General features: G+C 36.9%; 2 protein-coding genes and 1 long non-coding RNA gene across 4 annotated transcripts in view; 2 read left to right on the forward strand and 1 right to left on the reverse strand.

The window, feature by feature from the left end:
• The first annotated feature begins 826 nt into the window (after nucleotides 1-826).
• Nucleotides 827-4,215, forward strand: LOC145740130 (uncharacterized). Of its 2 annotated transcripts, XR_014181343.1 has the most exons (5): nucleotides 827-987; nucleotides 1,546-2,466; nucleotides 3,702-3,890; nucleotides 3,954-4,140; nucleotides 4,201-4,215. It is a non-coding gene; the product is annotated as an uncharacterized LOC145740130 (long non-coding RNA). The 2 variants fall into 2 exon arrangements; XR_014181346.1 differs by lacking the exon at nucleotides 4,201-4,215 and having other exon boundaries at nucleotides 3,954-4,170.
• LOC145739326 (sodium-independent sulfate anion transporter-like) lies at nucleotides 2,719-7,828 on the reverse strand. Its single transcript, XM_081994804.1, has 11 exons — nucleotides 7,042-7,828; nucleotides 6,669-6,849; nucleotides 6,053-6,334; nucleotides 5,809-6,000; nucleotides 5,458-5,678; nucleotides 5,201-5,378; nucleotides 4,630-4,794; nucleotides 4,275-4,577; nucleotides 3,970-4,115; nucleotides 3,738-3,911; nucleotides 2,719-3,690 (listed from the first exon to the last, which is right to left on the reverse strand). Exons 2-11 carry the CDS (start codon nucleotides 6,820-6,822, stop codon nucleotides 3,466-3,468), a joined length of 2,040 nt encoding a protein of 679 aa, XP_081850930.1. The 5' UTR covers nucleotides 6,823-6,849; nucleotides 7,042-7,828; the 3' UTR covers nucleotides 2,719-3,465.
• A 789-nt stretch (nucleotides 7,829-8,617) lies between these two features.
• Cluap1 (clusterin associated protein 1) overlaps nucleotides 8,618-11,290 on the forward strand; it is a 126,125-nt gene continuing 123,452 nt past the window's right edge. The window contains exons 1-6 of the mRNA XM_081995394.1: nucleotides 8,618-8,773; nucleotides 8,827-9,023; nucleotides 9,554-9,739; nucleotides 10,198-10,293; nucleotides 10,358-10,575; nucleotides 10,632-11,270. Coding sequence (XP_081851520.1) covers nucleotides 8,752-8,773; nucleotides 8,827-9,023; nucleotides 9,554-9,739; nucleotides 10,198-10,293; nucleotides 10,358-10,575; nucleotides 10,632-11,151 — 1,239 coding nt within the window. The 5' untranslated portion in view covers nucleotides 8,618-8,751 and the 3' untranslated portion in view covers nucleotides 11,152-11,270. The remainder of the gene's footprint in view (nucleotides 8,774-8,826; nucleotides 9,024-9,553; nucleotides 9,740-10,197; nucleotides 10,294-10,357; nucleotides 10,576-10,631; nucleotides 11,271-11,290) is intronic.

Here is an 11,290-nt window from a genome sequence, read left to right on the forward strand (position 1 = left end):
GCACGAAAACGAAATATTAAGCACGATGCAGAAGGCAAAGTGCTAATTTGTCGATACCAATCCAGCAAAATTATAGTAATATGTCAAGGTTTGTGATTGGTCGAGAAAAAGCAGCAAGCTGAAAGCTGCTTTTTTGGACCAATCTTAAGTATGTTAAAATTACAAAAAGTAGATTTATGTCATTACATCAAAAAAGTTATGTTAGACATCAGAAAAAAATGTACACCTTTATTAAAAAAAAATACTACAACTAAGATAAATTTAACTAAGATAAAAAGCAAAGTAAAAAGGGGGTTTTGAATATGACAAATCAAAAAGAAAACATCAAATTTCATTCAAATTTCTAGTGTTACGTCATTCCAATTTATTTTCCCACCCTTATCTCTTTTACTGCTCGTGAAAAACAGTCGAGAGCCATTTAGATGATAGTAGTTTCCTGTGACTCAAATTACGTTCATTTTGCATTTAGGCAAATTTATATCTTGAGCGATTAAAAGTTTAGTCCAAAAGATCTAGAAGGGGCAAAATTATCGACTTTTCCGTCGATAAAAGATGTAATAACTCTACTAGTAATTATAATAATATGGAACTAATTGGGCGGCACTGAAGAAATGTAACTGTCGATTTCGCCTGTGCAAACTCTCAAACTAGTAAAAATGATCTTTACTTTCAACCACTCTAACTACTTTTATGTCATTGTCTAGTTAAGAAAGGAAAATTACTCTAATTTACTTATTAGATATATTTTACAATTTCCTATCGTTAGCTTTGGACTTTATCGATAAGTGGTCTCAGCTTAAGTTTTCCTGACGTGGATAGCTGCGTATTCGAGATTTTGCTATGTTCCTGTTCCAGTGCAATTTTAGTGTTTTTGTGGAGCTCAAGCTGCTCGCATCCAGCTTGATCTCCAGAAGATAACTCATCTTCATATTCTTCAAAATTAAGAAGTTTTTCAAAAATGTTTATCTAGGGGACCTAAGCAGTCAGGTAAGTCGTCAACCTTTTTGAATTTTTTTTACTACCAATGTGTGTATTCTTGTTTAAGTAGTGTATACAGGGTGTCTAAAAAGATGCACTGCATAATTAATTCCGAATCAAAGTAACGTTGATGTTCAACCGGGTTTTGACAATGGTTGTAATTTTTAACCAGTTTATTTAAATCACGTGTCCTTTTTTCCATTTTCATTGTTTTATTCCAACTAGTGGTTCTAAGGTCACGTGATTTTTTTCCCGGTCATTTCGATTTGCCTTTTTTCTATATTTTTTTAATTTTCTTTTTTGTCACGTGATACACGCACAAACACTTCCGTCAATTTGACCGCTTTTTTGGAAGACTTTTTTCGTCATTTCCCAACCATTTTTTCCACATGTTTTCTAGATCACGTGACACGTTTTGCTAAATTTACGTTTTTTACCCCGTATAACCATCGAATTTGAGACACCCTGTACAATACTTTGAAAAACATTTTACTATGTTTACTGAGTGAAAGTATTTTTTCTCTTTACAAATTAGTCTCAGTTTGTCAACGTTTCATTCTCTTTCAGACCATCATCAGAACCCCGTCACCATTCATCCAAAATGTGCCCAATGAGAGCACCTCTTCGGCGTAAAGTGATGGAGAGGCCAAGGCTTAGGGTCTATCGCGGAGTACCGCGACAGAATCGGGGGAATCGAGCCCCGCGGGACGTTTGTGACGGCGCCCCCGGAGCAAGAATAGTACCCCGGCCCTTTCCGCATGACTTACAGACTCCAATCAAGAATTACAATCTCCAATTTCATTTGAGAGAGATCATAGCAGTGTTTATTTAACATAACTCTCTAAAACGCTAAATGATAAGAACTGTTATGGTCGATTTTGAATGTTGGGGACATGGTTCTGTGGTCGTTCCTCCACCTACTTCACGGGTAGAGACTCTTGTTTTGGATATTTTGGGTTTCGTTTGGTGACAAAGTGCTGAACCATGCAACCAGACTACCCAAATCACATCTAGAAGAAACCCGGACAAAAAATCTTTTTTTTCAATTTGTTGCTACGATAACTTTTTGTGTGTAATTTGACAATAGATGAAGTTTTAACAACAATTTTGTTTACATTTTATGCTAAGTCTACATGTGCAACGCAAATACAATGGATAGTTTGTGATTGGTCAAAAAAAGCAGCTTTCAGCTTGTTGCTTTTTCTAGACCAATCACAAACTACTACAAAAACTGCACATGTGGAATTATCAATCTAGTTTGTTTCCCTGTCAGTTTGATTGCTTTACATAAAAATAATACCTCTAAAGAAATTTTTCCGTATTATCTAATACAGTTAGACATGTTGAACAATGTAGACCAAAGAACGTCACTTAGGATTCAAGTTTGGAAAAAATATCTCAAAAATTGCAGCAGTTAGAATGGAAAGGCGGAATTATAATAATAACTTCAACACCCTGTAACTGTTCAGGGGATCAATTTGGTTATAGGTAAGTTGGACTCAAACATTTTTCTAGAAACTTAGGTGGATTCTTAGGGTACAGTCCACAAAAAATTTAAAACTTTTATTTATGTAGACGTTTTGAGACTGACTGACTGACCTCACGTGGTCTTTAGAATCACGTTAGCAAAATAGTGACTTTAAAAATAATATTCGATCACTTGACCTTAAGCGTTTATTTCGATATTTGAAGAAATTAAAATTAATGTTGTACGCCACCCTGTACAAAAAAAAATAAATATTTAATACTCAGACGTTTATTACGTAAATTTAAACACTACAATAATGTTACGTGCTAAAATCACAGGAGAAATATTATTTTGTTTACGTCATAATAAGTATAACATTTAAAACAATGTGTAATAATGTCTTATCAAATAAACTAACAGATAGAATAGAATATAGGACAGTTTTTTTAAATAGTTTTGCACAAAAGTTGTAAATGTACAGGGACATTGAAAATAAAGCAATTGTTACAAAATTACAATGTTGCAATTTGGCATAAAACACCACCTGTAGAGTTTTGTGGATTACTATAAAAACTGTTAATATTTAAAATAAATGTACTATTATGCAAGACCATTTGACATTACATTGAAATTTACTATAAGAGATTAGTAGAATATTGTGATTTACTATTAATTTAATATTATACTAAGAGTGAAGAGAGAAGTTGATTGGGGCAGAGGAAGTTAATACATTTCTTCTGAAGAAGTTGAAAAATCTTGCTCAATAATAGATAATGTATTAAAGCTCAAAACTTTCATTTACTATCAGATATTTTTTGAATATTGACTAACTGAAAGGAGGAGTCACAATCACAGTTTGGACCTAGAAGATGGTCTAGTAAATACATTTCAATATAACGATTATAAGAATTTATAAGTCAGGTAAAATTAAAGTTTAAACCTTGATAAGGAACGCATTCTAGTTAAAACGTAAACTTTGGTATGTGGCCGAGCCAATTTTACACCTACAATGATCATCATCAAAGTCTGGTTAAACTTTGTTCATTTCGCACTTCCAAATCCATAGAGGTATTACTACTGCCAGTCAGATTCCTCAAATTGTCATTCAATTCGTCGTACGTCTGGCAGTGGATGAGACTCTTGGGATTAACACCCTTGAAGGTCGATACTACCGAATTTTTCAAGTTCATGAAAATGATCGGTTGGTTTCTTTTGGCAAAGTCCGTTATCAACAGTTTCATGCCCTGGAAAACAGTTTCAGGATCACCAAGTAAGAATTAGATAGTCGTACCTTAGCGGCAGTGTAATCAGCCGCCTGGATATGTTTAGCGTCTATCACCACCGGTACCATGACGGGACCATTCTTAATGGACGCTTTGGTGATCACATTTCTCACGTATTCAACTGAAGGAAACAGCAAACTCCTGTCGGGGGTGACTTTCAGGTAATCCTGACCGGACTTTGACTGGAGAAGTGATCAGTTTTAAGTTAAATTAATATGGTTTAGAGTGTTAATTCGGTACCTTGGCAGCTTCAATGTCAATTGAAGGTCTAGCTGTGGCGTAGAGCAGGAAAGCTAGATTGATAGCCACGCCTATACCAATTCCAATTTCTAGCCGAATAAACAAGCAACCGAAGAATGTAGCTATGGCGGGGATCAAATCCACTTCTGCAATAATGATATTCAGTTAAAAGTCAGTATTTTCAATAGATAATGAAAAATAGAGTACTTTGTAAGTGTAAATCTTCTTTAGACTTTAGAGAAAATGTTCTACAACGTTGCCATCATGTGCTAATATAAGAGAGGTACAATGATTTTTATACTAACTTTTGGTTTTCCATATTGGTCCAAATACGTGCAATTCAATCATAAAGGCTACCGCCACAATGATGACGGCAGCCAATGAGGCCTTTGGAATGTAATAGAACCAGGGCGTTAAGAAACTCAAGGCTAGAATAACCACAACGGAGGTGTACACTCCTCCAAAAGTGGTTTTGACTCCGCTGGCGTGATTCACTGCGCCCCTGGACAACGCACCCGAAACCGGCATCGAACTGACAAAGGACGATGTGATGTTGCAAATTCCCAATGCCAACATTTCCTGGGTAGAATCGATGGATTTTCCTTCGCCTGGAATGGTCTGGGGTTTTAACTGGGGTATTTGAAAAATCCAACAACTTACTGTACACTTTAGCAATGGCGTAATTCTGCAAAATAGACAGGATGGGAACAATGATGATGGCCGATCCTAGAGTGGTTGCCATATCGACGAAACTGTACGTTTTGTTTTCCACTTGGGTGCTGAATGGTGGTAAACTGACACTTGGCAACCCCGGCTTCACGAATCCTAACATTTAGGAAGAACACATTTAGGTTTTTCGTTTATTAAGACTCACGATGTTTTGTTAAATTAATGCAGTTTTTTTCAAGTTGATGCAATAGTTTACTACAAAATCATAAATCAATTTAAGTGACTTTCTGTGTAGGTACTAGAAATATTAAGAAAACTGCTTCAATTTATGAAATAATAAAAAATACAAAAGATATGAGCACTGTTGAGAGCTAGCAACAATTCTGTATAAGTTTTTAAAAACCTAAAGGATATTCTTCTTTGTCGTTCTTTTTATAGAACCTATAAAGTTTTTGAATTTTAACAGCAGTTTATCATGCTTGTTCAAGATAACCATAACATCAAACAGTCATTATCCGTTCGAGACGTTTTTGGGAATACGACGGTATTAATATATTCTCACCTGTTAATCTAAATGGTGCACTGCCTTTATATTCCAAGGCGTAAGCCACCGAAGTGGAAATCAGCACAACCAGCAAATTTCTGGAAGTGGCCAACAGCCAGCAAAATCCGTACAACACTTTCTGGAACACTGACCGTTCTTCGCCTTCTATTTTTAAAAACTTTAGCTCTTTCAGTTTCTGAAACCGATAAAGTTTCACTCGAATCCTTCCGTTCTTCGTAAACCCCTCCCTCAGTTACCTCCAAAAACTAGCTTACTTTTAACGCCACTAAACAAATGATGGAAATGAACCCCATGGCGCAGTCCGGACCGCTCGTTTCGTTGATGTGCTCGTAGATTTGCTTCCAAACCAAGACGAAGTTGTCCCCCGGGTGGTCTAACCCTAGCAGATCTTTTACTTGGGTAGTGGCTACAATGATGGCCGCCGCCGATGTGAACGCCACCGCTACCGGTCCCGATATGAAGTCGATTAGAAAACCTGATGAAGAAAGTTGAATAAAAAAATGTTAACATAGCAGGAAGAGCAATATTGTTAGAAGAGATAGTGTTCTGCAATTTGCACACTAGGAGAGATAATCAGAACAGGAAACAGGAAGCATTTGATATACCTAGATGTAAAATTCCCATGGAAAACTCGACACAACCACTGAGAAAACAAAGAAGAACAGCACCAGGCACCCCCAACTCGTGCTTGTTCTCCCTCACCAGCAACCCTTCGATAGCGGTCGGTCCTACGGGGGAGTCTTTGCTGCTCCCAAAGATAGCGTATACTAACGGACCCAATATGGATGAGTACAATCCTAAAAAGGTAAAAATGTACACTAACAATACAATGCTCTCAAATCAACTTACCTATTTGAGGTGGTAGATCAGCCACGTTGGAGTAGGCAATGGCTTGGGGGATGATGGTTAGCCCCACAGTTAATCCTGCCAGAAAGTCGGAAAAGGCGATTTCCCACGTATATTCGGGCATGTAGCCGAAAATTGGCACTCGTCGTTTTAGGGTTTTCATGCTGAAGGTTTTTTTAGCTTGGTATTTGAGCCAGTCTTTCATTTTGAACCTTCGTTGGCCGGGGCACAAAAAACTACCTGATCTGTGATTAAAATTGTGCGAGGAAAGGTCCAAAGCGGTATCTGCAATAGCATATTAATGTAAAGTAAGTAATAGGTCTGGATTAACCGGTTAGATATATCAAAGTGTCATACATTTTACAATAAACGGTGTGTCCATAAGAACTTAATATGAAGAAACTACAACTTTGATACTACATACTTGTTGGTATCTAGCTGTGCAATGTACAGGGTGTTTATTAAGTTCTTGTACAAACTTTAAGTGGTGAATTTTCTTGCTTGCGGTTCGTAATTTATAGGAGCTCTTTTGCTTAAAATTAATGAAAGATTCACCCCTTTGTATAAGTACCAACTTAATAAAAACCTTGTATGACAAATTATACAAAAATGTCCTCACCTTTTCCATTTTTCATTTCATTATTATCCATAACCAGCCCATTTTTCCAATTATTCTTATTGGTCAAATCGAATTGTTGGTAGATATTGACGATCTTTTCGGGATTGTCACCGATGATGTAGGACGTGAGGACAACTTGGTTTTGGCACCTCATGACTGTTTCGTTTTTTTTTTTGCGTTCCTATAATGATGGACAGTAATAATGCTAAAACGATCACGCACCGATTTTTCGCGTGCCGCCTCAGGAAAATTGCACTTTTCCGATTGGCGTAATTACCAGAAAATTTGGTGCTGAAGGTAAACGATATGCACGCGTTTAGCGGGTGTTCTTTTTTTTTGGGTCAAATACAATAAGCGAAAAGGAAAAACTCACCCGTTATCAATGAACCGGAGCAAATAATCGGTGATCCGCAACCATTTGAAATGTTAATTATGGCTCGAGCTTCGGCGACGGACTGAACCGTTTTTTGTCCAGGCTGAAAAGTAACTTTTAAGCCCTTGACAACGTAAACCGCAAACGGATTGTTTTAATTTCCGTTAGAATTGTTTTTTTTGTACTAATTCCCTACCTAAAGTTTACTTTTATTATTACTTGCATAGTGATTTATGATGCCATCAAATACGACACAAATCGCTGGTTCTCCGAAATAACCATATCTTCGAAAAGGTAACTTTTCAGGAGAGCAAAAGATCTTACATTTTTGGAGATATTTGCAAATTATTTAAAACATTATTAACAATTGTACTGATGCTTATAAAATTAATAGTTCTTTGCAGAGATTTTCGGATCTGTTTTTTAATAAACTACTCATCCATATCTTTTACCTGGCTTATTCGAGTATCACCGAAGAAAGAGTTTTCCGAACAAATGTAAAAAAATTGAATTTTCTAAGATTTTAATTATGTATATCATTTGGCAACAACTAATATTTTTTGCCACTCCACGTTCCAACTTTATTATCCAATAATTTTTCACGGCACCATCCAATTACATCCACTAGAAAACTCTAAGATTTTAGACTCGCAGCACCAAGTAGTGGCATTTTTGTAAACTATTCTCAGACAAAACAATACCTGACTTTCCAATTAACTGATATACAGGATGTTTCAGGTTTACTTAGAAAAACACGTTTTAAGTTGGGTTAGTCCTATAAACATACAGGTGTGTGGTAAATCCAAAAGCGACCATAGGAAAACCGTCTAACGGACAGAGAACCGTAGGTAATTGCATGCGCGGGAGAAAGACAGAAAACAAAAAAAATATCAAGCAGGAAAAAATTCCGAAAACCTACATTTCAGCTTGTACCGACATAATTGATATTGGATTGTATTAATTACTCTAGGATCTAGAAAATTTGATTAATCCGTAACGACGCAAGGTCGGAAAAGCAAAAATCTTCATTCCGGGTATTCATTTTGTTCACTGACCGATGACAATATGAATTAGAGCTGCATTCCACGACCAGGAAATGCACGGGCCCGTAACTAAAAAACATTTACATAATTGCGTGAAGGAGGGCAGTTTTGGAAACCGGAAATCGAATAAAACAGATTAAAAATTGGTCGCAGTTTTGCGATAACAGTGTACGCGTGCTGGTGTTGTTGTTTAACCGTTAAAGAGGAAATTAAAAAGATGTATAACGGACACTTTTTACCTATTTAATCAAAATTGAAGTCCTTGACGAGCAATTGCCCAACCGGTAAGACTTTTTCGAAATTTTATTGTTTGTGAAACGAACCACAAGATTTGTTAACTTTTTTCAGTTTTAATTTCCACGATTCCATTCTAGTTTCTAAAAGAAAAAATTAAAATTCGTCGGTATGCACACATTTTTTTATTTTTTTCTAAACTGCTTTAACCGAAAAATTAGATTTTTACATTATCAGTAAAAACTAGGTGATAGTATTTTTATATGTTCACCAGACCCCTAAGCATGACGTCATAAGTTGGACCACTATCCTTATTCCCACTGCATGTATACGCTATGTTTCCATAGTAACCCCTTGCTTTCTGTCAGTTCAATGTAAACATTGGCACGCAGTGTATTGTGCTGGGTACAACGCCAATAAAATCTACTAAAAAATGTCGTTCAGAGACATCAGAAGTAAGTTTAAAGCAAAAATTTAACTTCCTCAAGGTAAAAAACTTTTTTTTTAGACCTGGTGGAAACTTTACGTGCATTAAGTTACCCTAATGCAGTCTCTATGGAAAGCTTCAGGACAGCCAACTTCCCCCTGGTAGCCGACCTTTTGGTGTGGCTTTCGCAACGTTTCGACCCCGACGCCGACTTTCCTTTGGAAATCTCCACCGAGGATCAGCGAGTAAAATTGGTCAGAAATGTGGCTCAATTCATGGTGTGTATAGTTTCACCCCCAAAATGTGAAAAAACCCTTCTCCCCTAAATCCTGTCCCCCCCCTCTAAAATTGATATTTTCTGAAATATTCACAAATAAATTATTTTTTCTCTCATACACGTCTAATATGGCTTTTGTGAGTATTAATGGTAAAGTAGGCTGTGCTTGTATCATTTTAACGTTCCATCAAGCGTGCTGGGCCAATTTCGACGTCACGATGACGTAATTTGACAGTTGATTATAATATTATTCTGTTCAATTACGTCATCGTGACGTCAAATTTCCAGCCTTCAAACTGTCAAATACATACATGCACCGCCTACTTGGTATAAGATTTCATTTTACAGTGCTTTATTAATATTGACAAACGCGATTAATACAAAATGGCGATAAAAGTCCTCCATCTTTTTGTTTTGAAAACTGTTTAAATATGAAAATAGGGGTGTTCCCCTATTTTCTGATATGATTCATTCATGATATAATTCTGAAGCAATCTCAGCCACATTCAGCTCTTAATTTTTTCGATTTAGGCCCTGAAAGCTAACATCAAGTTAAACACGAAACGGGTGTATCAAGCTGATGGTTACGCGGTGAAGGAGTTGCTGAAGATAACCGGTTTGTTGTACGACGCTTTGAACGTGAACCTGGAGGAGAAAAACGATGATGAGGCAAACGAGGATGGGTACAGTTTTAGGGATTTTGATATCTCGGACAAAGTGAGTTATTGAGTTATTAACAGATTTAGAGCCAATACTTTCAGTTCAGAATAACTTCATTCTAAGGATAAACAATTCCGTCATTTTATAGAAATTATCCTAACAATTAATTTATCCGGAGGTGACAGTACCGGATTACAGATTTTTTTAAATAAAACACCCTGTATATTTGTGACTTTTCCGCACTGAGTGTGGTAAAGTTACTTTTCCAACTATTGTACTTATTTCACTTGCTTTCATTTTAGTTCCATTGCAATTCACTTAGAAGGTTGATTTTCTCTTATGTTAGATATATGAATTACATACATAATAGTTAATTTACTTGTTTGCAGGTTTAAATATTTAGATTATTCTTTTTGGTGGATTAATCTGGTCGTTGTCAGACTGACAAATGACCATAAACGTTTTGTTACAGATAAATTACTTTTGTAGTCTAACAACAACCTTCTGTCTTCTAGGTTAACGATCTTAAGCTTTCCAGACAACTGGCCAGTGAAATTACATCAACAGGGGCCACTTTGTTTGATTTACTTGGTAAAGAAGTGGATTTAAGGGTACTAACTACTTCACCATCCCTCTTTATTCTTTATTAAGTTTTTTTTTATGTTTTGGATGTAGTCAGCAAGACAGAAAAGCATCGGACGGCAGTTTGAGTTGTCCGATGTGGAGTCCGGAGTAAAAAAAGCCATCGAAACTATAAACCTGGAAATTGCTGAAACTAAACAACTAATCGACAACGTTGCCGCAACCGAAGCTAGTTTGGACTCGAAAATCGAACGCCGGAAAATTGAGTTGGACCGTTACGAAAAACGGCTGCAAACTTTGAAGAAAGTTAGGTAAGTTAATGCCACTATAATTGTTTCCGCCTGTTTTAGAACTAAATTCACTTTAGGCCAGCATTCCTAGAAGAATTTACCGCCCTAGAACAAGAACTAGAGCAACTTTTCGTACAGTACTCGATCAAGTTGCGTTGCCTGAACTTGCTGGAAAAACAGTTCAGCGAGTCGGAACGGCAACAGATGGAAAAACAAATGCAAATTACCAGTCCGCGTATCCCCACTATACCGATGGAACAATTAGAAGACGGGGATGAATTCTTCCTTACGGATGTTCCTGGAGAAGGACGTACTGATGACAGACCCGAACGTCCTCAAGCGGGTACTGCGGGTCGCAAATCGCGCATTAAGAAAACATTCGGGACTTTACAACCACCGTTGTCAGGCAGTCAGTCCTCGTTGGATCTGAGCACTGATTCAGAGACCGATTTGTTTGTTGACAAGGAGGAACCGGAGTTGATGCACTCGGAAGATGAATCGTTGGCTTTGGAGTTGTCCGCATTGGACAGGAGAGCGCCATCTGGACGGAAAACGAGCAGCAAAATGCCGGAACCAAATAGCGATGACGATTTTTAATCCAGTTAAGTATATTTTTTTATTTCATTTGTTTATCTCACAAGTACACCACTGAGCAAAAGATGGGCAAAGCTTAGAAATGTAACAGACGTAAAAGTTGCCTAAATATGATCGAGCAAGTGAAATAAAAAAGCAAATA

The sequence above is a fragment of the Ips typographus genome, linkage group LG1, assembly GCF_016097725.1.
Source record: "Ips typographus isolate SLU linkage group LG1, UJ_Ityp_2.0, whole genome shotgun sequence".
Lineage (NCBI taxonomy): Eukaryota > Metazoa > Arthropoda > Insecta > Coleoptera > Curculionidae > Ips > Ips typographus.

Coding starts and splice junctions, on each gene's coding strand:
- LOC145739326 (XM_081994804.1), bottom strand. CDS start 6,822: ATGAGGTGCCAAAACCAAGTTGTCCTCACGTCCTACATCATCGGTGAC. Junction 6,335..6,668: donor TGAAATGAAAAATGGAAAAG/GTGAGGACATTT, acceptor ATGCTATTGCAG/ATACCGCTTTGGACCTTTCC. Junction 6,001..6,052: donor TGATCTACCACCTCAAATAG/GTAAGTTGATTT, acceptor TTACCTTTTTAG/GATTGTACTCATCCATATTG.